General features: G+C 47.6%; 1 protein-coding gene across 3 annotated transcripts in view; it reads left to right on the top strand.

Annotated features, from left to right (window-relative positions):
* Positions 1-27,694, top strand: part of Sh3bp5 (SH3 domain binding protein 5) — a 70,343-nt gene that overhangs the window by 22,084 nt on the left and 20,565 nt on the right. For 2 of the 3 annotated variants that reach the window (XM_078038505.1, XM_078038508.1), the window contains one exon: positions 1,353-1,481. The exons of the other annotated variant lie outside the window; for it this stretch is intronic. In XM_078038505.1, the coding sequence (XP_077894631.1) occupies positions 1,353-1,481 (129 nt within the window). The remainder of the gene's footprint in view (positions 1-1,352; positions 1,482-27,694) is intronic. 3 annotated transcript variants of the gene reach the window in all.

Here is a 27,694-nt window from a genome sequence, read left to right as displayed (position 1 = left end):
TGTCGCAGCCCAAATTCTTATTTCTGCACTGGGAATCGGGTTGCTAGTTGCTGTCTCCAGGATGGGTGGCCGCCCTTATCTCTTGCCATTCTCCACATTTCAGAATGTGGTGTCTTGCAGATGCCATGCCACTGCCTGCCCCATCTTGGCTGAGCATGGGCTCTGCTGCCTGCTTGGGACCTGGTATTTCTGCTTCCTTCCCCACATCACTTTCTGTGCTTCAAGCGTCTGTGTGGATCCTACGACTCTGGAGGTTTTCCATGAGTCTCCCTCTAATACCCAGGCTGGCCAGATTCACTGCAGCTGGGATCCGTGACACCCATACCATTCCCATTGTAGCCCTGGCATTTCCAGAATGGGCTGTAACACCTGCCTCATCCACCAGATTGGAAGTGCCGTGAGGGCAGGACCATCCATACCTTGTCCCAGCACAGGGTCTGGTCTGCAATTGATTTGCACCCAGAGTTGAGGGTTGACCGAGTCAGGAGGTCGAGGGCTTCGAGGGAGTGTGGGATATGGCACAGTCATATAGACTGAGGGCAACTGGCACAACTGAGGACCTGCACAGAATGTGTGTGTGTGGCAGGGAGGGGGATTTATGGTCCTGGAAATTGAACCTGGGGGAACTTTACCACTGAGCCACATCCCCAGCCCTTCTTACTTTTTATTTAGAGAGAGGGTCTTGCTAAGTTGCTTAGGGCCTCGCTAAGTTTTGGAGGCTGGCCTCCAATTTGGAAGCCTCCTGAGTCGCTGGGATCACAGGTGTGCTGCCACCACACCAGGCCACAGAACTTACACTGTATTGTCCAATATAGCACTATAACATAGTATAGTGGGTCCCTGGCCACACTCATTTTTAAAATTCAAGTAATTAAATTGTACACTTATTTCCTTAAATCATAGTGGCCAGTTTCAAGTGATCAATAGCCACAGGTGGCTACCAGTGACCACCTCAGACAAGGCTGATACTAGGTGTTTTTTTGTATAAGGGATTGAATCCAGTGGCACTTAACCACTGAACCACATCCTCAGACCTATTTTGTATTTTGTTTAGACACAGGGTCTCACCGAGTTGCTTAGAGCCTCACTAAGTTGCTGAGGCTGGCTTTGAACTTGTGATCCTCCTGCCTCAGCCTCTTGAGCTGCTGGGATTACAGGTGGGCACCACCGCACCCAGCTCCAATTCCAGGTCATTTACACCATGGCAGACAGTTCTTTGGTGCTGATCTAGACACTGTCTTGTGAGGGTGTTAATGGAGGGGTTTGTATGGTGGGAAGAGCCCCAGGTGTTCCTGGTCTGGTGGAGCCGGCTCGTGCCTGACCTGTATCTCCCCCACTCCCCCTGGCTGCAGGATGCTCGTCAGAAGTTCCGCTCTGTCCTGGTGGAGGCAACGGTGAAACTGGACGAAATGGTGAAGAAGATTGGCAAAGCTGTGGAGGACTCCAAGCCCTACTGGGAGGCGCGGAGGGTGGCGAGGCAGGTAAGTCAGTGCCCCTTCCAGTACCCGCCACCGCAGCCACATGTGTAGGGGGACACCTTTTGGTTTCCCTGTCACCTGTTGAAGGTTAGACGCGCTGTGACCGTGGACACGGCTGCACTGGAAATCAGCCTCTGCTCCCTCCTCTGATCCGAGTCATTCCTACTGATAGCTCTCAGCCCTGTTCACGGAATGTGGCTGCTGGCATATGAATGATCCTACGAGTGGGCGGGGTTGGTACCCAGGTCCCCCGAGTTGGGCAGCTAGGTTCTCTATGGACACGTGCAAAGCACCAGACATTCCTCCTCCTCCTCTCCTGGCACTGTCTGGAGGCAGCAGGAAGAGCACTCCCTGGAGACACTGGTTCTTTGTCCTGAGGACCCAACGAAGCAGTGGGGTGGGGACAGCTATCATAGGGTGATTTGTGGGGGCCATGTGGAAATTGGCTCTGGTTTCCTGGTGTGCTTGGCTCACCACGGATGTGATACGGTATGCTACTCGTCTACTCAGTCACCTCTCCTGGGCCCTGTGAACAGGGAAGGAAAAGAGCCCCGCAGAGTTCCTGGTGCCTGCTGAGTGCCAGGCTCTGGGCTGGGGCTTTTCACATGCCTTAGCCCCCTTGACGTCCTCCGTGGACTCTCCAGCACGAAACACCGGCCCTGTGGTGTCTTGAGATGAGCATTTAGATTTCCTCCAAAAGCATTTGGTTCAATTTGTACTTCAGTAACAAATGACCAGGTGCCATCCCTCTCATATTCTGTGACAGAGGACACGGTCTCTGATAGTCTTTGCTTGAAAGAAAATATTTATTTAGTGAGCAACTACAAAAAAATGTTTTTTGAGAACCCACTGTGTGTGTGTGTGTGTGTGTGTGTGTGTGTGTGTGTGTGTGTGTGTGTGTGCCCGCGTGCGCGCGCAGCATATTTGGGGCACAGGGTATGGGGAGAGATTTCAGTACAGGAAGCTAAGTCCCACAAATCTAGGAACAATACAATCGGACCTATGGAGCACGAGGGACCAGGATATAACTATTCTTTATTCCCCGCTCTCGAGCATGTCTCCGATTTCTCATTGAGGGATCTCCTTGTTGCTTTGGCCATTCCACTGAGACCCTGTCTTCTCATTTTGTGTTTTGTTTTTGGTACCAGGAGTTGAACTCTGAAGCACTTAACCACTGAGCCACATCCCCAACCCTTTTTAAAAGTATTTTATTTAGAGACAGGGTCTCCATAAATTGCTTAGGGCCTAAGTTGCTGAGGCTTATCTTTGAATTCGAGATCCTCCTGCCTCAGCCTCTGGAGCCACTGGGATGACAGGCGTGCACCACCTGAGACCCTGTCTCTGCATTTGGGTTTAGTACTCTGATCCCTGAACTGAGGTCTCATGTTGGATCTTGCCATGACATATATGTTGCCTTGATTCGTACACAGAATGGCCCTCTGGAGGGATCCCTTTCTTCCTGGCTGGGTAAACTGGGCTGGACAATCAAGTCCCGATTACTGATTGGTCTGCACTGAGCCCCCTCTTTCCACCTCCCTCTGGGACCGGCCCAGGTCTCCTGTGTTCCAGGGAGAAGAAATCCTTCTCAGATGACACTTTCCATCCCCACAGGTTCCAAAACCCTGAAGCATTGTCCCTTCAAAGTGTAGTGTTCAGAGCCCCATCCCCTTGCCCCTGGGACCTAAGATTGAAGTGGGAAGGGTTCAGATTAGGCTTGAATAGAAATTTCGGATCATTCCATGGAAACGTTGAAAGAATACCAAGGAGATCACGAAGAGTCTTTAACACTTGAATCTATTTTCTGCCGATTCTTAGCCTGTAAGTATCTACGGATTAAGCTTTGCTAATCCAAACATCTGAAATCTGAAACGCTCCAAAATCCAAAACTCCGAGTTCCAGCGTGCCAGAAGTAGGAAATCACACACCACAAAACTTAGTTTTGTGCACAAAATTAATAAAAATATCATATGAAATCACCTTTAGGCTGTGCTTATTAGGTATATATGAAATGTAAATAAATTTCCTGTCTTGACTTGGGTCCCCTTCCCAGGATGTCTCATTAAGTACGTACAAATATTCAGAAATCGGGGGGAAAAAATGAAATGAATGCCTCTGGGCCCAAGCATCTTGGATAGGGCTATTCAGCCCGTGCTAAAAGCAGGCCATGAAGTTTTTTTTTTGTTTTTTGAGGAGAAAGGATCCAAGAAAAGTCTGAAAGCATTCCCTTTGAGATGCAGTAGTGGCTTCCCTGCCTGAAGTTTCCCTGCCTGATCCCCTGAGTTCAGGCCTTGGAAATGTCAGCGACCTTTGTGTCCAGGGCCTCCGTCCCAGCTGATGGGTGGCGTCCTGCTTTGGCTGTGCTGGTGTCAAACCTGCCCTCTGCTGAGGGATTTTTAAACTTGGCTGTTCTCTCTGGCATTGCCCTAGTCCTCGTGTTTTCAGGGCCTACTCTCCTGTCTTTTAGTTTCTGCTTAAGTGGAATTTTGAAAATGAGGCCTTCTCCGGTTACTTTTTTTTTTTTTTTGGTACCAGGGATTGAACCCAGGGGTGCTCAACCACTGAGCCCCATCCTCAGCCCTTTTTCTATTTTATTTGGAGACCGGGTCTTGCTGAGTTGCTTAGGGCCTCGCTTTTACTGAGGCTGGGTTTGAACTTTCGATCTTCCTGCCTCAGCCTCCCGAGCCACTGGGATGACAGGCGTGTGCCATTGGGCCCAGCTTTTCCTCCTCTTCATCCCTCCTTTTGCCCAGTAAGGACAATAGTCATGAGTCATCGGGTCTGATCAGGTCCTTGGAGGTGACTGACGCGTTCCTGGTCGCAAGATGCCAAGATGAACCCTGAGGGAATCCTGCCCAGCTCTGTGCCTGCGAGCCCTCCCTGTGGAGGGAGGAATGAGGGTGAAGACGGTGAGGTGATCCCCAGCCCTCAGCCCAAGGGACCTTGCTGATCTCTAGCTGGGGACCTGAAGGGTGCTTGAGGGGCCGAGGCTGGCACAGGAGGCTGGCACAGATGGTGCGTTTCCTCTCTGGACGGGGGCTCACCTGGGCTTGTGCCAGTTAAGGTTCCTCTGACCTTCCTGATGGTGAAAGGTCACTTCCACCTCCAGCTGCTGCCAAGTGCGGCTTCCTGTTTTCTTCCTTCGGCCTCCTCTCCAACCCCCTTCCTTTTTATGTTTACAAACTGAACTGCCCAGCAGGGTTGGTGCCTGAGAGATGCCTTCAAAGAGGCTCCTTTCAAATATCTGTCCTCATCCATGAAATGCAGATGGCCAAGGGACCAGCATTGTTCTCGGGACTCAGATAATGTGTCTGATAATGGAGTCCTTGAGATTGAATTTCAGCTTTGCTTAAAAAAAAAAAAAATCAGCTTGGTGGCTCCTACGTGTGATTCCAGTTACTTGGGAGACTGAAATGGGAGGATCACAAGTTTGAGACCATCCTGGACAACTTAGACCAGGCCTGAGATTGTGCTCAAAGCTGCTTTGACACATCTGCTAGCCCATCTGACTGTCGGGCTGCGGTGGGAGAGGTCGGACAGGGTCAGGGCTCCTGTGACTCGGGAGCACCAAGTGGTCTTTTGCTTTGGTTGCTCTCTGGGGACTAACTGATCTCACAGTGACCTTGTATCTGGCATTTTATCACTGCAGGTCCAACCTTTGTTTTTGTTTTCCTGTTTTAAAAGTATCATAAATCATCATAAAATTTACCATCGTACCCATTATTTATGTGTGTATATAACTGGTACTAAGGATTAAATCCAGGACTTTGCATATGCTAGGAAAATGCTTTGCTCTTGAGCTACGTCACCAGCCCTTTTGTTTTTCATTTTATTTTGGGACAGGGCCTCCCTGAGTTGCTAACTCTGGCCTCAAACCTGAGACCCTCCTGCCTCAGCCTCCCTCGTTGTTGGAGTTACAGTTGTGCACCACTGTGCTTGGCCACTCTAACCTTTTTTTAGAGTGTAATAGTTTATTGTTGGTGGTGGTGTTTTGTAGTGGGGGTCGAATCCAGGTGAGCTTAACCACTGAGCCACATCCCAGCCCTCTTTATATATTATTTAGCAACAGGGTCTCACTGAGTTGCTTAGGGCCTTGCTAAGTTTCTGAGGCTGGCTTTGAACTTGCAGTCCTCCTGCCTCAGCCTCCTGAGCCACTGGGATGACGGTGTGCCCAGCTAGAGTGCATAGTTCTGTGGCATTAAGTACATTCACGTTCCTGTGCAGCCCTGACTACCATCCATCTCTCTAACTTTTCATCTTCCCAAATTGAAATTCTGTATCATTCTAACATCTGAGTCTTTAATTTTTCAAAGATTAATTTGCTTTTAAAAAATTTATTGTTTTTAGATATACATGACACTAAAGTGTTTGGACATATCACACATACATGGAGTATAATTTCTCATTCTTGTGGTTGACCTGACGTGGAGTTTCACTGGGCGTGTGTTCGTATATGAACATGGGCAAGTGATGTTCCATCAAGACTCTACTGTCTTTCCTATTCCCATCCCCCTCTCTTCCCTTCACTCTCCTTTGTCTAATCCAGTGAACTTCTATTCCCTACCACAACCTGTTGTGTGCCAGCAACCATATATCAGAACATTTGGCATTTAGATTTTTGGGATTGGCTTTTTTCACTTAGTATGATAGCCTCCAGATTCATCCATTTATCGGCAAATGTCATAAAGTCATTCTTTTTATGGCCAAATAATATTCCTGTGTGTGTGTGTGTGTATACACACACACACACACACACACACACACATACCACATTTTCTTTAACCATTCATCTATTGAAGGGCACCTAGGTTGGTTCCATAGCTTAGCTCTTGTGAGTTGAGCTGCTATAAACATTGATGTAGCTGTATCTTAAATCTTGAGGTATCATACAGTTTTTCTTTTTGGCTCATTTGACTTAAGAGAATGTCTTTAAAATATTCATCCATTCAGAGGCTCAGGAGGCTGAGGCAGGCTGATGCAAGTTCCAGACCAACCTCAGCAACTTAGCAAGGCCCTAAGCAACTTAGGAGACCCTGTCTCAAAATTTAAAAAAAAAGCTGAGGATGTGGCTCAGTGGTCAAGGACCCCTGGGTTCAATTGCTGGTACCAAAAAAAAAAAAAAAAAAAAATCTATATTGTACCATGCATCAGAATTTTTTTTTAAAGACAGGAGACTATTTTGCATTTACCATTTTGTTCATTCATCCTTGGGTGTTGGGCAGCTTTGTTAATTTTATTTGGTGGAAATGAGTCAGAAGAGAGCAGAGCACTTTGCAGACCTGAAGAGCAGTGAGAAGGCAAAATGGCAAAGGTCATTCAGAGTTGCACATCGCCTGTTGGGCGCTGAGAAGGCCACCTAAGGCCATGGTCTACCTTTAACCTCCTTTAGGAAAGTAGGTGAGCAGGGAAACGTTGGAATCGTGTGGAGTGACTGAGCTGTAGGACAGCTGGCAGAGCTTGGCCTCTGGAGCCAGGCCTCCTGGCTTCAAATCCCACTGCACTTCACAGCCCTGGGACCTTGGGTAGGTCAATTCACCTCTGTGCCTCAATTTCTTCATCCACAAAATGAATTTGTATGTCAGTTTCTGGTTTCGGTACCGGGGATTGAACCCAGGGGTGCTTAACCACTGAGCCACATCCCCAGCCCTTTTTACATATTTTATTTAGAGACAGGGTCTCACTGAGTTGCTTCGGGCCTCCCTAAGACTGCCAAGGCTGGCTTTGAACTCGCAATCCTCTTGCCTCGGCCTCCCGAGCCACTGGGATTAATCAGTTTTTGTTTGTTGTACTGGGGATTGAACCCAGGGATACTCCCCCGTGGAACGGCAGCCCCGGCCTTTTTCATTTTTTATTTTGAGACAGAGTCTTGTCAAATTGCATAGGCTGGCCTTGAACTTGGCCATCTTCCTGCCTTGGCATCCTGATGTTCCTGCCTTAGCCTCCCGAGTCTCTGGTATCAGTTAACTTTTGCTACAAACCAAACCACCACAAAAGGGAGTGGTTAAAACTTCCCTGTAGTCATGATTGTGCTGGGCAGTCTTTCTGACCTTGGACTTTGCTGATCTCATGCATACACAATCAGCTGGAGGTTTGGCTGGGGGCTGGCTGATCTCGGGTGGCCTCATCTGTCAAGCGGTTGGTTGTCAGCTAGGCTAGCAGGGGTGACCGGGCCACATGTGTTTGTCATCAAACAGGCCAGCCTGGTCCTTTTCACATGGCATTTGGATTCCAGGAACACAAAGGGCATGCTCTTCCCAAGTGTCTGAGTTTCACATGTGTTGACATCCTGGGAGCCATAGTAAGTCACATGGCCAGTCCCGATGGGGGGAGAGATAATGTGCACATCTCTGAAATTTACCATAATGATTGAATTAGTACATTTAAAGCATTTGGATCAGAGAAATGTCAGGTATTCCAATTGTATTTTTTTTTTTCCCCCACTCCTCTCTCCCCAAGTGCTAGAGATGAAACCTAGGGCATCATGAATGCTAGACAGATGCTCTACCTATGTCCCCAGATGTTTTTGTTGTTTGGTAATGGGGAGTGAATCCAGGGATACTTAACCAATGTGCCACATTCCCAGCACACCCCCCCCACCCTTTTTTAAGATGGGATCTCACTGAGTTCCTTAGGGCCTCACTAATTTGCCGAGGCTGGCTTTGAACTTGTGATCCTCCTGCCTCAGCCTCCTGAGCTGCTGGGATTACAGGTGTGCGCCACTGTGCTCAGTTTTTGTTTCAAATACTGTATATTTTCTGCTTTAATTTTTTTTTTTTTTAAAAAGACAACCATAACAAAAAATTCCTAGGAATAGAATAAGAAACAGACTTCTGCTGGTCAGGAGGGAGATAGGTAAGACATAGAGATCATAAAAGAGTGGACCCAGGCAGACCGGGCACATACTAAGATATTTCCAAGGACCGACTGTAAAGAGGGTCAAAAATGAGGAGAGAGAAGCTGATTTAGCTTTTGCATGATCCAAAGTTCTCAAAGCCCCAAGGGATAATGTGGTAAGGGCTCTAAATGGATGGAGAACTCAATGAACAGCCCCAGACCATCCCATAATCCTATGCATTTTTATTGATTTTTCTTGTGCTTGAGACAGAACCCAGGTCCTCAGTCATTCCAGAAAGTGCTTTTCTACCAAGCCACTTCTTTTCCAGCCCTAATCTTCCAAATTCTTATGTTAATCCCAGAGGCACAGAGTGTTGCCATCTTGCTTTACCGGAGGATCTAGACTGTTGGCTTTGTTGGCAGAAGATTCTCTGGGAGTGGAGAATGGTGGCCAAGACTGCGGCCCGATTGGGACATAAACTCAAGGATATGCCACTTGTGGGTTTTTACTTTCTTGTCCAGGGAGATGATGTTGTTGTTGTTGTTGTTGTTCTAAGCGATTATTTTCTTTCAGTAGTTATCAGTAGTTATCCTGTGCACCTAGTAGATGCACAGGGTATGCCAAGAACAAAACAAAGACCCTATCTTCTGGGACCAGCACGTGGAATATTAAGAAGTATGTTTGAGGAAAATTATCATCTTTGTTACTGATCTGAATTGAAGCATGTGTGTGCTTTTTCCACTGGAGATGGAACAGGATGGGGAGGGTCTCATGAGCTAGGAGATTGCAAAGGAAAGCTCTCTGAGCATTTCCTAAGCCTCTCTCCTATGCCTCCACTTGCTATTGTGGAGCTCAAGGTGTGGTCTGCACACCTCAGGTGTCCCAGCTGCATGCAGAAGCCAGGTTGTAGCTGCAGGTGATAGGTACGATCACTGATTCTCTATTTGTGGTAACAGCACTACTCTGTAGCTGTGAATACTGAATTAGGAAGTACTGCAGCAATGTTCTTAGAAAAAAGGAGAGTTAGGGTCCTGGCAGGCTCTGGTCACATTTTTTTTTTTTTTTTTGGTACCAGGGATTGAACTCAGTGGCAAGTGCCAGTGACCACAGATCCTCTCCAGCCCTTTTTTTAAATTTAGAGACAGGGGGCTGGGGATGTGGCTCAAGCGGTAGCGCGCTCGCCTGGCATGCGTGCGGCCCGGGTTCAATCCTCAGCACCACATACAAAGATGTTGTGTCCGCCGAGAACTAAAAAAAAAAAAAAAAAAATATTAAAAATTCTCTCTCTCTCTCTCTCTCTCTCTCTCTCTCCTCTCTCACTCTCTCACTCTCTCTAAAAAAAAAAAAAAAAAAAAAAAAAATTTAGAGACAGGGTCTCACTAAGTTGCTTAGGGCCTTTGCTTAGTTGCTGAGGCTGGCTTTGAACTTGTGATCCTCCCACTTTAGCCTCCCAAGCTGCTGGGATTATAGGTGTGCACCACCATGTCTGGCTGGTACTTTTTTTTGGTGGGGGGGGGGGCGGTTACTGGGGATTAAACCCAGGGGCCCTTAACCACTGAGCCACATCCCCATTTTACATGGCATGTGCTACCTGGTCACTACATTTTTGTCAACCCATCAGTATATAATTTTGTTTGTTTGAAGACACCTTATTTAATCTATGCGTTCTGATCGGTTTTGTGGAATATTTCTTTATAATAAATCGCCAGCCAGGAAGGGTTGAGCATTTTCCTGACCCTGGGTGTCGGGACTGTAAATCTCTGACTTTTTCATCCTCTTAGTGATGCTGTTGCTGTCCAATCTCTTGTGATCTCTCCTGCCCTGAAGTTAGAGTCCACGAATTTAGCCCATTTTGACTCCTTATCACTGAACCCGTGGCCAACCGCACTATGGCTCACGCCTGCATGAAGCTCACCTAACAGGTGGATTTTTTCTCTTCAAGGCACATCACGGCTTCTTGCTGGACAGCGTGGAGAAGCTCTTCATCGCTACACTGGGCCTGGGTGGGGGGAGACGGGTAATTGAAACATTCAGATCGACCCAAAGCACAAACGTGTCAAAAATGTGGCGCTGAAATTGTGGGGAGAGGCTGACACAGGATTGCCTGCCTCAGCAACTTAGCGAGGCCCTAAGCAACTCGGCAAAAAACCTGTCTGTAAATATAAATATTAAAAGGGCTGGGGATGTGACTCAGTGGTTAAGCAGTACCAAAAAAAAAAAAAAAATGTGGTCAGGACCCTTGTTTACAGTATGATAGTTAAAAAAAGGCAGAATCCCCTCAGCTGGGAAGGAGTGTAACTTGAGATTTTTGCTACTCTGTGCATATCTGTGTAACCACAAAACCCCAAGCTGGTGGGGTGACAGGAAAAGTTCAACAAATAGGTCACCCTGGGAATATGGAATCCGTGAATGAGGAAGACTGATCGTATTTGCCCAATAAATGGCCAAATGGAAGGGATCAGGTGTTTGTGTGCTTATCCACATGGCACTAGAGAGGGGTAGGTAAGGTCTGGGATCAGAGGGACGCTGCCCACCAGGAAAGTCAGGGAGGAAGGCACACCTGAGTCCCGAAGGCCAAGAGGGAGGCTGGTGGAGAGGACAGAGGAGGAGATGTGAGGGCAAAGTCTGTGGACGTGAACTCGGTAGGAAAGTACGTCAGCCCCAGGGCTCGGGGAGGGGAGCTTAGGGGAGCCGAAGGTCCAGGCAGGGAAGGAATGGTGTGGACAGGTGAAGGTGTGCCTCACAGTGTCTGCCTGGCCTTCAGACTTGGTTGAGAGGCTGCAAAGTGGCCATGGGGGGCTCTGAGTGAGGGTCTTGTGTCGTCTTTGAGAGGCTGATCAGGCATTGACGTCAGATGTCTTGTCGCCATTTTTGAGTGCTAACAGTGTGTTAGGGGCCCTGCCTATCGCCCTGGGTAGGGAGTATCATTTCTCTTCCCTTTTCTGCCTCTGATTTACAGATAGGAGGAAAGTGGCCTTGAAGTCCAAAAACCACTCTTTGTCCTTTACATAAACCTTTCTGGTTTGGGGGCCTATTCTGAGAGAACTGAAGCTGGGAGTCTGTACAGCAATTCATTTTTTTATCTGAAAAAAAAAAATTTGTTCTTTTTAGTTATATTTGACAGTGGAATGTATTTTGACAGACCATACACCCATGGAGTGTGACTTCCCGTTCTTGTGGAGTTTCGCTGGTCGGGTATTCATATGTGAATATAGGAAAGTGATGTCTGATTCATCCTACTGTCTTTCCTATTCCAATCCCCCTCCCTTTTTTTCATTCCCCCTTGTCTAATTCAATGAACTTCTGTTCTTTCCTTATTGTGTGTTAGCATCCACGTATCAGGGAGAACTTTTCAGCCTTTGTTTTTTTTTTGGGATTGGCTTATTTTGGTTAGCATGATAATCTCCAGTTCCATCCATTTATCAGCAAATGCCATAATTTTATTCTTCTTTATGGCTGAAGTAATACTCCGTTGTGTATATGTACCACATTTTCTTTATCCATTCATCTGTTGATGGGCATCTAGGTTGGTTCCATAGTTTGGCTATTGTGAGTTGAGCTGCTATCAACATCGATGTGGCTGCATTGCTGTAATCTGCTGATTTTTAAGTCCTTTGGGTATAAACTCAGGAGAGGGATAACTGGGTCAAATGGTGGTTCCATTCCAGGTTTTCTGTGGAATCTCCATACTGCTTTCCAGATGGTTGTGCCAAATTGCAGTCCCCCCAGCAATGTATGAGTGTACTGTTTTTACCATATCCTCACCAAGATTTATTGTCACTTGTATTCTTGATGATGGCCATTCTGACTGGGGTGAGATGAAACCCCTCCCCTGTAATTTAATGGTTAGTTCATGGTCGAGACTGTTACTCTCTGACGAGCTAATAGGAAGTGGCCAGAGAGTGAGAGCCCCACCCCTGGGCAGGAGCACCAGCTTCTGGAGAAGGTTTACTGGAAGAGCAATGAGCAACGTGGAGAGCTGAGAGGCAGAGATGAAGGAAAGAGAGGGGATGAGGAAGAAGAGAATGATTTGGGCGTTTTATGTGCTTGAGGGTTTTTTTTTTTTTTTTAAAGTTCTTCTCAGAAGAACCTGAGGCTCTCTGAGATTGAGTTCTGGGTGGGGCTTCCCACAGCCTGATGTACTGAGGATGTGCCAGGAAGCGGAGTCACATCCTTTACACAAAGGTGACAAGGTGGTGTTATGATAACTGAGGTGACAGAGGGCAGGCCCTGTAGGGGGAGCAGCAGAGTTTAAAGCCAGGCCTCCCTGGTTCTGGTTGCTGCCTTGTGTCTGGCACATAGAAGACGCTTGGTGGCTATATGGGGTCCCAAACGACATGCCTGAGGAATACAGGACAAGGCGTGACCGACAGAATGGCAGATCCTGAGCTCGTCTGAGCAGTCATTTCCCTGTGTGCCCCCACCGCCTGCTCTTGCTTGGCCCAGGGGCTCTTGCTCTGGGGCCCTTGGAAACTTCTTCCCCTCCTGCGCTCTGTCCAGCCTCCTGGGACTTCAATATGGCTTTGTCGTGCCCCCCTTCTTCCTGGTCACTTCCATTTCTGCCTGGCCAGCCTGCCCAGCAGCAGTTCTCACCATGGGACTTGGGTGAGGAGGTCTAGCTCGGTGACGTCAGTCCTTGTGGCCCTGTTCATATTCTTGGTGGCTCCAAGCCAGGTCCTGGGGATTACGTCATCCCTGCTGCCCGGGGGTAAAAGCAAGTGGCAGAGTGATGGACCCTTTGCACCCAAGCAGAGAGATTCATGGGAAGGAAGGAGGATGGATGGTTAACTCTCGCTTACCTGGAAGACTGGTCAGTCTAGGTCAGGAAGGGACAGCTGCGTCATGGAAACCTATAATCTTTTCTTCTTCTTTTGTATAGGGATTGAACCCAGTTCTGCTTGACACTGAGCCATATCCCCAGCCCTTTATATATATATATATATATATTTTTATAATATATATATATATATATATATATATTTTTTTTTTTTTTTTTAATTTAGAGATAGGGCCTCACTAAGTTGCTGGCCTCACTAGCTAAGTTGCTAAGGCCTTAGGTTGACTTTGAACTTGCAGTCCTCCTGCCTCAGCCTCCCAAACCGCTGGGATTACAGGTGTGCGCTTCTGCTCCTAGCTGGATGCCTATAATCTTGAACTAGGATCGGGTCAGGAAGGAGACAAGTGGCAGTTTCTGCACTGGGCAGAAGGCCCTGACATAGTGGATCTTTGCTAGGGACAGAAGCCTTCAACTCTTGGAGCAGCCTGTGCCTCCAGCATGGCTGGTGCTACCTTGGGCATCCTGGGCTGGGCTGATGCAAGTAGGGGGTTGCTAATCTCCGAGGATCTCTCTTCCGGTGGCATGCTGAGCCACTTACTTGCATTTGACCCTTTCTTGCCTGGCAAGTGGCAGGAAGCTGGGCTGTCTAAGGAGCTGATTGCAAGCAAGGTCACAGCCAGACAGTGTGAAGCTGGAGGAGACCCTTCCATTTCTGTCACTTGGGAGCTTTGCTCTGGACAGTTTATCTTTCCTTGTCTCCCCTGGCTTTTCACTAAGGTGTGGCTGGTTCCCAAGGGAGTGCTGCTGCTGGGCGGGTGACGTGCTTTCTGAAGCTAACAGATGTGGTTTGTCACCACAGTGTAGAGGTTTGTGGGGGGAAGCAGGATGTAGAGTTCTGTGCTATGAAATCGTGGGGCTCCTTGGATGTTTCTTTTTAATCTCTGTCTTCTAAATAAAACCACGATATTGACAAGGACGGTCTCCCTCCCTTCCCTCTCTGCAAACCACAGGCATTCCCCGTAAAGCATGGCGGGGTGACTAATTCTTCAGTTGAAGAAAATCGGAGTTTAAGTGTATTTCTGCTGCAAGTTTTGTCAACACAGCTTGGCCCTTCTGTGTTGCTAGGCAACAGGGTTTGGGGGCCCTGGACAGATGGTGACTGTTCCTCTTCAGCACTCGGGAGCACGTTTCTGTTCCATTTCCTGACCGTGGGGTACTCCTGCTTTGCTTCCTTCTCCCCACTCTTCAGTTGTGATTTTATTTCTCCCGTTCCCTCACGTGAACATCTGTCCATAGAACCTAGCAAGTTTATTCTGAAAAGTAAATGGTTGGAGTGATTGACTGACAGTCTCTCTGGACTTTGCAAGTTCTGATTTAGAAGTATTCCCTTAACTCCAGCCCCGTGATGATCAATGATCAATTCATCATGGGGCAGGAGTTTTGGTTTTTTTTTTTTTTTTTTTGGTGGGGGGGGGCACATACTGGGGATGGAACCCAGGTACCTTTAACCACTGAGCCACACCCCCAGCTCTTTTTAATATTCTAGTTAGAGACAGGGTCTCGCTGAGCCTGCCTTTGAACTTTGGATCCTCCTGCTTCAGCCTCCCAGGCTGTTGGGATTACAGGCATGCACCACGGTACCTGGCTCAAACTTTCTTTTGAAAATATGAATTAACTGCCTCCTCTCCCATTGCCACATCTTTGGCGCAAGTGTTCATGTTTCGCTTGGACTGTGAGGTCCCCCTTCACCTCCTTCTGCCGCTATTTTGCCCCGGTCTGTGGAAGACCAACCTTGCACGTGACTGGGTCACACTCCCCAGCTGGGTGCTGAGGTGCTCAGTCGCAGAAATGTGGCAGAGCTTTCCCCACCCTTCTTGGGTTCAAGGGTCAGTGTCTCGTGCATGGGTGTCTTGCTACAGCCCCATGGGTGAAGCTATGCTCACCTGTTCCTGTGTAATATAACCCCTTGCCCTGTTTAGGATAGAATCTTCATGGAAGTGCCTTGTGTATGTCCCCTTCTCTTACTGTGCCCTTGGGTGTGGCCTACCCAGGTGTCAGTCAACCTGCTGACAGTGGACATCATGAAGATAGACTCAGCCCCCTGAAACCTGACCCCTTGCCTCATTTGAATGGCTTCTCCTCAATAAAAGGGGTCAGCGCGTGCTCTCGCTCTTTCTGCGGACCCTTAAAGTCAGAGGAGCCGTCACAGCGACCCCAAAGAAAAAGGTATTTGTGTCTCTTGTGTGGTTATTTCATGCAGCCCAGTTAGCCCAGTTTAATTGGAGTGATCTCTGAGCCTTTTAGTCTCGAGAACAGAAACCCGGCACCGGTCCTCCCATCTGAATGATTTGGCCAAAACCCTTTCTTCTGAAAGCCTTGCTCGAAACTAGCACATGTGTCCAGTTGGCTGAGTCATGGTACCTAGGTATGTGGTCAAACTATTCTAGGGGTCTGCTTGGTTGTTTTTGGATGATAGGGACATTGAACTTGGTGGACTCGAAGCAGATTGCCCTTCATAACGTGTGTGTGTTCTGTTCAATTGATGGCTGAATGGAACAGAGTGACCTACCTACCCCCACGAGGAGATTCTGCACGAGATACCTCGGGCTTGAACTGTGGCATCAATTCTTTCCTGGGTCTTGCCAGCCTCTGGGATGGTGGGAGCCAATTCTTTAAACTAGATCTCTCTCCATACATGTTCTGTTGATTCTGTTCCTTTCTAATACTGCACATTTCTTCTGTTCCCAGCGTTGAGCCCAAAGCTAAGCACCACACGGCCGGTGTTTGCCGTCTGTCCTCTCCTCTCCTGGCATCTGTGCCTCTCTGTGCTGTACTTGAGCATGTACCCTCCCCCTTCTGTCAGTACTCGCATTTGCTGGGAACACTGTGTTTTACAATTTCTGAGTAATCATGGAGTATTTTGCATTGCTGCGTGTTTGGCTCTTCCTGCAATGTTTTCCTCCCCAGACTGACTAGTTCTGTGACAGTAGCCATTAGCCGCACATGGTGACTTAAATATAAATTAACATTAAGTGGAATTATGTATTTGGTGCCTCCGTCTCATTAACCGTGTTTGAAATGCTCAGTAGCCACATGTGGCTGATGGCTACTCTTTGGGGGACACTGCAGGGACAGAATATTTTCATCATTACAAAAAGTTCAATGGACAGAGAGAGCTGCTTAGCTATGACCTTTGCGTTATTAAAAGGAAGGCACAGGCCGGGGTGGTGATGCGTGTGTGATCCCAGTGGCTTGGGAAGCTGAGGCAGGAGGATTGCGCGTTCAAAGCCAGCCTCGGCAACTCGGTTAAGACCCTGTCTCTAAATAAAATATAAAAAGGGCTCGGGATGTGGCTCAGTGGCTCAGTACCCCGGGTTCAATCCCCAGTAGCCCCCACCGCACAAAAAAAAGAAAGCTCAGGTAGGAGTGACTTTTCTGAATTCTTCCTGCCTATCCCCTTCCTAAGCTTTCATGCAACTCTGCTTCTTTGAGAACTTGGTAAAAGTTTAGGATCTCAGAAAACAGACATATGCACCTGAGTGCCTAAATTATAAACTTCAAAGTGGGGGTCAGCTTCCTTCCAACGTCACCTGTGTGCTGTGAAAGCTCATGCCGTACAGTGCTTGCTTATATCACAGCTGACACTTTTGGGCTGCTTACTGCATGCCTGTTGTAATAAAGTGTTCAGGGTCACATAGCTAATGAGTGGCCTGGCCACAGGGGTCCTGATCTGTGTCCTTAGCCTCTAAACTATGGATTAAAAACTCTTCCCTGAGCTGGGCACAGTGGTACCTGACTGTAATATTCCCAGCAGCTTGGGAGGCTGAGGCAGGAGGATGGCAAGTTCAAATCTAAATCTAAGTTACTTAGGGGCTTACTAAGTTGCCAAGTCTCCAGCAACTTAGTGAGGCTCGGAGTGACTTAGTGAGACCTCTTCTCAAAAATAAAAGAGTAAATAAAAAGGACCAGGGATGTGGTTCAGTGATTAAGTGCCCCTGGGGTCAATCCTCAGTACCAAAAAGCAAAACACAACCCTGGCTTGGAGCATGAGTTCCTTGAGTGAAGAAATTGCATCTTCTCCTTTCTGCAGTTTCCTGATGCCTGGTGGATGCTGGGCAAAGGTGCTTGCAGTAAGAAGGGTTACTTGCAGTTGAGAAGAGTTAATAAAGGCCAGAGGCATAATCAGCTCAGAGACATTGGGGTTCTTCTGTATGATACCTTATTCTTTTTCTTCATTCCGTTGCCTGGGATTTTGGGGGTGGAGGCATTAAACTCAGGGGTGCTTTACCACCGAGCTAAATCCCCAGTCCTTTTTACTTGAGACGGGGTCTTCCTAAGTTGCTGAGGCCTCAAACATGGGACCCTTCTGCCTCAGCTCCCCAGTCACTGGGATTATAGACATGAGCCACTGCCACCAGCTTCTACTGCCTGTGATTTGTTCCTAACCCTTTAGGGGAAAAGTCCTCAGCTGCTCAGACCTGCTCTGTTTGCTGATACCAGGTGGGAAGGGGGTAATCTGCCAGGAGTCGTGGCTCGCAGAGTTCATGCTGGTCTAACCTTCCCAGGCGGGAGATCCAGATGCTGCCCTGACCCCATCGCAAGGTTATTCCTGTCTTGTTCACACATTTCTTTGGTGATCTGTGTCCCTCAATCTTGTTTTTTTTTTTTTGTTTGTTTGTTTTTTGGTACTAGGGATTGAACCCAGGGGTGCTGAACCACAGAGCCACATCCCAGCCCTTTTTGTATTTTACTTAGAGACAGGGTCTTGCCGAGTTGCTTCAGGCCTTGCTAAGTTGCTGAGGCTGGCTTTGAACTTGCAGTACAGAACTGGGAGTACAACCAACGAGCCTGGTTCAACTTTGGGCTCTTTTGGAGCTCCTCTTGTGGGTGGTGCAGGTTGGAGCATAGCTGACAGAAACGGATGTGTTTGCATATGTCAGGTTGTTACTCAGAAAGTTTTGGATTTCATAACATTTTTGGATTTGGGGATTTGGGATTAGAGATGCTCAACCAGTAAAGTCTATGCAAATATTCTAAAACAAAACAAAAAGAAAATTCCAAGATCAGAAATACTTCCGGTTCCAAGCATTTCAGATAAGGGATACTCAACCTTAAGCCGAAGCCAGGCATGGTGGTGAATGCCTGCCCCACCCCACCCCGAAGTGTAAGACCTGGAGAAGATGGGAGTAGAGGAGCTGGTGTCTCTGGATGATGAAGGAGTAGGAAAGGCACCCAAGTGCAGATTCCAGGGCTGGAGGTGTGGATCAGTGGTAGAGTGCTTGCCTGGCATGCATGAGGCCCTGGGTTTAATCCCCAGCACTGCAAAAAAAAAAAAAAAAAGCATAGATTCCCCAATATCCCATGATGGGGACTCACAATGCCTTCAAAGAGTTTGTAGTCTTGTTGAGAGATGTGTAGTGGGTATGTTTATAGTGTGGGGGAGTTTGCAGTGTGTTTTTTCCACATACACTATCTTATGATACGGCATGCTGCTAAAACGAGTAGAGGAATTTAGTCCTGTAAATCCACAGAAGGCAAAATTTCCTCCACGCCTGGATTATGCAGCATTCAGCTTGCAGGAGGTGAGGTAGAGTGGATGGGAACTAGCCAGATCTTGACACAAAGGCGGTCACATGCCATGACTTAGTACATCAATTTGGGGATTTTCAGGTGAGTTGTTGTTTTGGGTTAGTTTAGGGGTAGGGGATACCAGGGATTGAACTCAGGGGCACTTAACCACTGAGCCATACCCTCCGCCCTTTTATAAAAGTATTTTGTTTAGAAAGAGGATCTCACTGAGTTGCTTAGGGCCTTGCTGAGTTGCTGAGGCTGGCTTTGAACTCGCAATCCCCCTGCCTCCTGAGCTGCTGGGATGACAGGCATGCGCCATCACTCCCAGCTTCAGGTTAGATTTTACATCACGGCTAACGGCTATTTCCAAGGATCGATGTACGCGGAGACATTTATCTACTTGTGTGAGCCATGGGAGGGAAGAAAGAAAAAAAATCACAAATGCCTGAAGGTGCTACAGCACTTTGGCCTCCAGGGTCTTGGGTCTGGTGACTGACTAGGAGGGTCTGGTCATTGAGCACATGTTGGTTTTCCTGGGTTTGAGTTGGTCCTGTTTCTTCTGCTCCTTATCTCCCCCTCATCCCGGACCTGGATCTCTCCCAGTAGGAAGAACACTCGGAGCTTCCAGGTTGCAAGGAGTTGGTGCTAATGTAGGTCCCTTTGTTTAGAACGGGTGTGTCCTCTGCCTCTGCTGATGGCAGTCGCATAGAACTGAAGCCAGGGAACTCCCAAGGTGTTTGAGGTGCTGACAGGAGGGAGACCGGTCAGTCCTGGCCAACATAGAGAGGCTCCCATGTTTAGAGGCTTTCTTTGGTAGATGCTGACCTGGCAGGAAAGGGGCCACACCCACTGTTACTCCTTCTGTTGTTTTGAAAATGTCTTGTCTCAGGCCCGAGGAGTGTTAATGACTTTGAACCTCCTTATTTCAGTCCTGTTGGAAAGCAGACTCCCAGTGGAGGTGAGTGGGGCCCGGGATCGGCTCAGGCGTGTGGCATGAGGACATCCATCCCATGGTGCTGGTAGTGAGGACAGATGGACATTTGAACCTGTCCCAGCTGCCTCTTTCCTCTGAATCCAGGAGTTAACCTCCTGGTGACAAGTTGAATGATGCCTCTTAGTGATTGGTTGTCTTCATGACCTTAGATCTGTTTCTTAGTGGTCTGAGTGATTCGAGGAAATTTGGGGTCATTGTCATCTTGGGAATGGTGGTGGTGGTTCATGGAGCTCAGCAATCAGTTTTATGTCAACAGAGTATGATCTTGACCTTCCTTAGAAAAACAGCACATAGGAGCTAGGGATTATTCCTTCCAGACCTGGGTAATGGGTAGAGAGAGAGGATATAATGAAAGTACTGGAAGGGAAAACTGGCCTCTGCTGATGGCAGTCCCATAGAGGTGAAGCCAGGGAACTCCCAAGGTGTTGAGGTGCTGACAGGAGGGAGACCCAGTTATCCCTGTCCTCAGTCTATACCCAAAAGGCCTAAAGTGAGCATACTACTGTGATGCAGCCACATCAATGTTTATAGCAGCTCAACTCACAATAGCTAAGCTGTGGAACCAATCTAGGTGCCCTTCAATAGATGAATGGATACAGAAAATGTGATACATATACACAATGGAGTGTTAGTCAGCCATAAAGAAGAATGAAATTATGGCATTTTCCAATAAATGGATGGAACTAGAGACTATCATGCTAAGTGAAATAAGCTAATCCCCCCAAACCAAAGGCTGAGTGTTCTCTGATATGTGGGTGCTAACATACAAAAAGGGGGTAGTGGGTGGGAAGAATAGAAGTTCATTGGATTAGACAAAGGGGAAGGAAGGGAAGGGAAGAGGGGTAGGAATAGGAAAGACAGTGGAATGAATGAGACGGAACTTTCCTATGTTCACCATTTGTGAATACATGACCAGTGAAACTCCACATCATGTCCAACCGCAAGAATGAGATTCTGATTAGATTAAGTTATACTCCATGCCTGTGTGATATGTCAAAATACACTCGATCATGTGTGTCTAAACAAATTTAAAAAGAGGAAAAAATAGTACCTGGGAGACTGGCTTTGGAGGGACAGGAGTTGGTCTCTAGTATGTGGTGATGGTGCCCTTCATCCTCTTACAAAGCTCTTGCTCTGCAAGTTCATGTGCTCAGCTGGGCTGTCGGGCAGTGCAGTCTACCTTTGAATGAATTATCTATCCAATGCTGGGAAATCGAAGCTCAGTAGGCCTTAATGGTGTAGATGTGTCTCCCCAAAACTCTGGTGTTGATGCGGGAATTTGGGAGGTAAAATAATTGGAAGGTGAGAGCTGTGACCCAGTCAGTCCCTTAGTTTGAATGGACTGGCTGAGTGGTAACTGGAGGCAGGTGGGGTGTGGCTGATGGCACGCGGGTCACTGGAGGTGTGTCCTGGAGGGCTTCACCCCCCCCTCCACTTTCTGGCCATCATGAACAGAGCCACACTCCTCCACCACTCCCTGACGCCATGATGTGCTGCCTCACCTTGAGCCAGGAGCAGTGGAGTCGGCTCACCATGCACTCAATCGCTGAAACTGTGAGTCAAAATAAACTTTCCCTTCTCTAAATTGTTCTTGTCAGGTATTTTGGTCACAGCAATGTAAAGCTGAGTAATACAGTTAGGAGTTCAAAAGGAAGGGAAACCAGTAAGCCCGGAAGAACAGGACTGTTGACTATGAAAAGGAGGCTGAGGGAGGCCAAGAGCTTTTTTTTTTTTTTTTTTAAGTGTCAGAAGAAAGAAAGAAGATATGATTATTTGACATGAGTTCAGCATGCTGTAGTACAACAAGAAAGCACAGAAAATGGGACATTCGAAATGGGCTTTGAAGAATCGGTAGGAGCTGGGTGTGGTGGTGCATGTCCATAATCCCAGCAGCTAGGGAGGCTGAGGCAGGAGGATCACAAGCTCAAGTTAGCAAGGCCCTAAGCAACTAAGACCTTGTCTCAAAATAAAAAGGGCTGGGGATGTGTCTCAGTGGTTAAGCACCCCTGGGTTCAGTCCCCAAAACCAAAAAAATGAATGAATGAAGAATAGGAGTCCCCTAGGTGGGGAGGAGGGTGCAGGTATGTGTAAGAGCCAGGAGTGAGTCGTGGGCCTCTCCGAGTAGAGGAGGAGTGAGAATCTGTGTTGTGCCCTCTTTTTGTTGTGGGCAGCGTTGATTGATAGGTGGTGAGCCATACCACCAGATACGCCTATTAGAAAGATTACCAGCTGTCCTCCATGCAATTATGTGGGACTGAATTTTTACCCATGTGGTGTTTAAATTGTTGGGAGGAAGATAAAAGAAGCCAGGGCAGGGTATTAGCTCCCCACCATGTGCCAGGTGCTCACAGAGGGAGTCCGGCCTGTAGTCGTGCTGGTAAGTCCTTCTGATCCCAGTTTCACACCCACGTTGGCCATGTGAGATTGCAAGAGGGAGACCAGTTAACAAAGCTTTAATAGTAATCCAGCTAAGAACTGATGCTGGGCCCATCTGCTGAGGTTTCCTTAGGACTCGCTTGTTATACTTGCGGGTGAGAAGGGATTGAATAATCTTGGCCAGAGCCCTAGGCAAAGGGGAGGTGTAGGTGCAGGTGTGCAGCTCATTAATCTAAGGGTGGCCCAGTGGGTTCTGTGTTTTGTTTTTGGTACTGGGGATTGAACCCAGGGGTGCTTAACCATTGAGCCACATCCCCAGCCCATTGTATTTTATTTTTTATTTTGAGACAGGATCTCACTAAGTGGCTTAAGGCCTCACTAAATTGCTGAGGCAGGCCTTAAATTTGAGATTCTCCTGTCTCAGCCTCCCAAGCCCCTGGGATTACATTCGTGCCCACTGTGCCCAGCTATGGCTTTTGTTTTGTTACCAGGGATGGAACCTAGGATCATGTGAACACTGAATGTGGCTTTTCTGTCATCAGTATCATAAGTCTCACCAATAGTGGAGTGGAGTGACATGCGCAGGTCCATGTTTGTATTTTTTTTCTCTACAGTGGTCAGAGCCAGGAGGCCTGGATCTGAGTGCCAGACTCTTTCCTGTGTTTCCATGTGCCCTTGGGCCTTACCCTCTTTCCTTGGGTGTGATACCGGGCCCAGTAGTACTTACCAGCAGGACTATAGGCTGGTAACACGGGGTGGGGGGGGGTTTAATAAACACCCTGCCCTGGCTCCTTTTATGCTCCTTCCACCAGGGAAAGTGGAAGTGGGGTGCAGGGAGGGGCAGGCTCACCCCAGCACCTGCACTTTGGATTTTGGCTCTCTTGTCTTACCCAGGCAACAGTTGAATTCTTGTGTTCTCTTTTGCCAATCTCACAGGCATCTCATTGTTTTTTGGTTTCTTTGATTCATTTGTTATTTTAAAATGTGCTCCCCCCCCTTTTTTTTTTGGTTTCTCAGTTTTTTGAGTAGCAGTTTCTTGAATTTGATTGTGTAGCAGGGAAATAGCAAGAGCATCCACTGAACCAAAGGCTTCCACACTTTTGACTGCTTCCTCTGATGGAATTCCTCAAGTATACATGACAGTCACAAGAATAATGAACGAACCTCTACGTATCATCGCCAGCAACCCCCAGCACCCCCACCCCAACAGCTGAGAACATCTTGCTGGTCATGTCCCATCTCCTCACCTGCTCTGGCTGGCTTTCTTGGCTATTTAAAGTTGTTCACAGATACCATATCATTTCAACCCTAAATACCTATTTCTCTAACAGAAGAACCTTTAAAAGATCACATCTTCAGGGCTGGGACTGTGGCTCAGTGGTAGAACACTCGCCTAGTACATGCAAGGCCCTGGGTTTGATCCTCAGTGCACCACATAAAAAATAAAGATCACATCTTTGCATGTAATAGTTTTTGGTTTTTGGGTTTTTTTTTTTTTTTTTTTTTTTTTTTTTTTGGTACTTGGGATTGAACCCTGGGCCACTTAACCACTGAGCCCCATCCCCAGCCCTATTTTGTATTTTATTTAGAGACAGGGTCTTGTTGAGTTTCTTAGGGCCTCACTAATTTGCTGAGACTGGGTTTGAACCTGAGATCCTCCTGCCTCAGCTTCCGGAGCCGCTAGGATCATAGGCATGCACCATAATGCCGGGCTACCGCAGTTATTTTTTGGTTTGATAAAAGTGTGGATCATCTCTCTTCCTTCCTTAGGCTGGTGCTGTACCCGGCAACATAGTTTTGATTTTAAAGAAAGAACTGTGTGGTAAGTAAATAGCAGAGCAATTCTTGACTAAGAAACAAGTTTTAAATTTGTATCAAAGAGCAATTTTATAAACTTCTAATGGAAAAAAATTGCAAAGGTCCAATAATAAGGAAGATAACAAAATAGCCCTTTGGAGCCCCATCCTGCTGACTCCCACCTGCTCCTGTCTGGGGCAGACACTGCTTTACAGAGTGCCGTACGTACTGTGCGCCCCGGTGGGGACCGTGGACCGTGTACTTTCAGTACTGTAACTAGGGCTTCCTGGGTGTTATCAGAGGCCTTGGCATTCTGATCTGGGAAGTCCAGTGACTTATTCAAGGTTGTAGGCCCAAAACAATGGTCATTGTTGGTGCCAGGAATGTGCCCTGTGCCTCCCGGTTCTCTGGACAGTTTGCGGTCTCATAGTGGCCCGATTGTCCTGGCCGATCAATGCCAGTTCTGTGCAAGACATTGGAATGTGTCTTTTGTTAGCGTTCTGGTGCGGTGAGAGCTGGGTCCCTGGAGATTAGAGAGCCTCGGGGGCCTATTTGCCCATGCGGCATTGATGGGAAGTATGGGCAGCTCTGCAAAACAAGGACCCAGGGAGCAGCTGGCCACCTGGTTCCTCCTCTGCTGGAGGGGAGGGAGGGGAGGGTTCAGGATCAAAGCTTTGCAGAGGGCATCTGATACCTCAGTCAGACACTACTCCCAGGCCCAGCATCCCAGTTCCTTATCCACCCGTCTCTCTGCTCCTGTGCTTCATCCTTCCCGTCAAAGACCAGCACCTATGAATTAGCTACAAAGGACTGTCATGTGGCATAATTACAGAGCACATGGACTCCTCCCAGTTCTTCCCTGCCCTGTGGCTTAAAGCATCACAGTCACTCCCGTCAGCTGATGATGACTAGGCTTATTATGCCTGGTCATATTAATATTATGACCCCAGTAGAAGGATGAGATGGCTTTTTTTTTTTTTTTTTTTAAATACGAGGAATTGAACCTAGGGCCACTTAACCTCTGAGTCACATCCCCAGTCCTTTTTTGTTATTATTTTTTTTTTTTAGAGACGGGTCTCACTGAATTGCTTAGGGTCTCCCTAAGTTTCTGCAGCTGGCTTTGAACTCAACCATCCTCCTGCCTCAGCCTCCTGAGCCACTGGGATTACATACGTGCACCACAGTGCCCGGTGCAATGGCTCTCTTGACAGGTGTGTGTGTGTGTGTGTGTGTGTGTGTGTGTGTGTCTTTTAGACCTTGAGATGAGGAGTTGCAGATGTGTGGACTGAGTGCAGGAGGCTGAGGCCGATGCAGAAGGGCAGGGAGGTACAAATAGCCTTGCTGGCCATGGGGAACCCACTGTACCACAGGAAATCTAATTTAGTGCACTTTTGAACAACTTGGAGGCAGGGTATGTGGCATGTGCGTCGTAGGGCAGAGGGAATGTATGTGTGGCTGACATGGGAGAAGGGAAGATCACCTGGATTGGAGTTGGTAGAATATACAGTCTTGTCCCTTTAAATAGGCCATTTGACTTGTTGGACTCTTGAATTTTAATCTATAAGAAGAAATGGTTGGTCTGTATCATTTCTGACTTCTTGCTCTTAGAGACCCTGTGGTTTGGTTCTGTGGGCCAGGGGTCTGTGTATGGTGGTGCCTCCCTGGAGAGCTATTGGGACATCTGGATCTTGGGCCCTGCTGTCTAGTCCTTGGAACTGGCTGGTGCCTCCCGCCTGGCCTGGCCTCTGACTCTTGTCAGCCTATAGTTCTTTTTTTTTTTTTTTTTTAATTTTTGGTAACAGGGTTTGAACCCAGGGCTACTCAACCACTGAGCCACATCCCAGCCCTTTTTTGTATTTAATTTAGAGACAGGGTCTCACTGAGTTGCTTAGGGCCTCACTAAGTTACTGAGGCTGGCTTTGAACTCAAGATCGTCCTACCTCAGCCTCTGGAGCCACTGTGATTACAGGCGTGTGCCATGGCACCCAGTTGCCAGTCTGTAGTTCAGCAGGTGGACACTGCTCCAGTTCAGACAGTATGTGCAAGAAGCCCAGGAAAGAATATGTGTGTACCCTTCTGCCAAGGTTGGCAGGAAGAGCACAGCATCTGTTATGTCCCCGAAGGATTTGATTTGGGATGCATTACTCTCGGAGGACCCACTCTGCATGGCTGGCAAACCATTTAAGTTGCCAGTCATGGTGAAGGGGATAGAAATGTGGGAAGGAATCCTGGGAATGAGCTGGCTGACCAGCTTCCACAAGCTGATTGGGCTAAGTAGCATTCTGTGTCCTGGAATACCCAAGGCTAGGGATCCCTTCCTGTTGGTAAGTTTTAGATGAGTTAGGGGGACTCTGTAGGGCCATAAATGGGGCCAACCTGAGGCAAAGGGACAAATGCTGCCCCGGTGGAATAGGAGGCCCTTTTGCACGGTTGGGGTGCACATTCTGTGTTCAGAGGCAAGTTGCAGGCTCATGTCCAGCACTGAAGGAAGATGAACAGAGGTGGACTCAATCCTGGGGGACCCTCCCCAGTGTCCCCAGCTGAAACCTTTGAGTCAAACACTCTGGCCAATCTGAGACCCTAGGTGACTCAGGAATTGGGATCATTCTGCAGAAACTGGGTCAGAAATTTCAAATCTATCCCAGCAGCTCAGCAGCTGAGGCTGGAGGATTGCAACTTCAAAGCCAGCCTCAGTGATTTAGTGAGGTGCTAAGCAACTCAGTAAGACCCAGTCTCAAAATAAAATACAAAAAAGGGCTGGGAATGAGGCTCAGTGGTCAAATGTCCTTGGATTCAATCCCTGGAAATGCCCCTACCAAAAAAAAAATCAATATATACAAGTAGAGAAAAGAATATAGCGGGCCCCTGTGAATCATTCACCTTCTCCAGTGAACCACTAGCTGATCTTATTTCCTCTGCACACATCTCCCACTCCCAGCTCTTTGTTCTCATTTGTAACTAGGTTTTGAAGCAAGTCATAGCTGTTTAATTTTTACTTTTAAGTAATTCATCTTTAACCCCAGGACAGAGCAAAACTGTTTGACCTTTGTTTTTCTAACCCCTTGGGGCCTCTTGGACAGATGATATATTAACAGCTGTGTGGCCATCCACTGATAAGGCTGCTGGCCCTGTGGCTATTCAAATCACTGTTTCCTCATATTTCTCTAAGGATGAATTCAGACCAAAGATCTTTTATTTAGTTTGTAGCATATGTAGATACACACACACACACACACACACACATACATATATATAAAATTTTGTTTGTTTTTGGTACTAGGAATTGAACCCAGGAGCACTTAACCCCTGAACCACGTCCCCAGCCCTTTTTACATTTTATTTGGAGATAGGGTCTCACTGAGTTGCTTAGGGGCTTGCTAAGTTGCTGAGGCTGGCTTTAAACTTGCAATCCTCCTGCTTTAGCCTCCTGAGCTGCTGGGATTACAGGTGTGCACCACCATGCCCCTCTCCCCCCACATATATATTTTATAATACATTGTTGGAAATAATCTCCAGTGTAGTAATGGCTCAGACTGTACGTGGTAACCTTTGAGTCTGAGTAGAATTGATGCCCAGATAAATTTGAATTTTCAGATCTATAAAGCACTGAGTTGGGGTACAGTTTAGTGGTGGTGTTAGCCAGTGGCACTAATATGGGGGAAGTGAGGCTGGGCTGTAAACACTTGCTGTTCCACATATATTCAGGATCAAACTGGCAGGACAATAGGTTTTATTCAATTCCAGCTTTGAAGGAAAATAGAAGGAAAAAAATAAGAGTGCACTTGCCGGCTGGGTGTGGTGGCACACTCCTATAATACCAGCAACCCAGGAGGTTGAGTGGTTAAGTGCCCCTGGGTTCAATCCCTGCT

The sequence above is a fragment of the Ictidomys tridecemlineatus genome, chromosome 2 (assembly GCF_052094955.1).
Source record: "Ictidomys tridecemlineatus isolate mIctTri1 chromosome 2, mIctTri1.hap1, whole genome shotgun sequence".
Classification (NCBI taxonomy): Eukaryota; Metazoa; Chordata; class Mammalia; order Rodentia; family Sciuridae; genus Ictidomys; species Ictidomys tridecemlineatus.
Note: the sequence above shows the minus strand (reverse complement) of the source record. Positions and strands in the feature narration are given on the sequence as shown.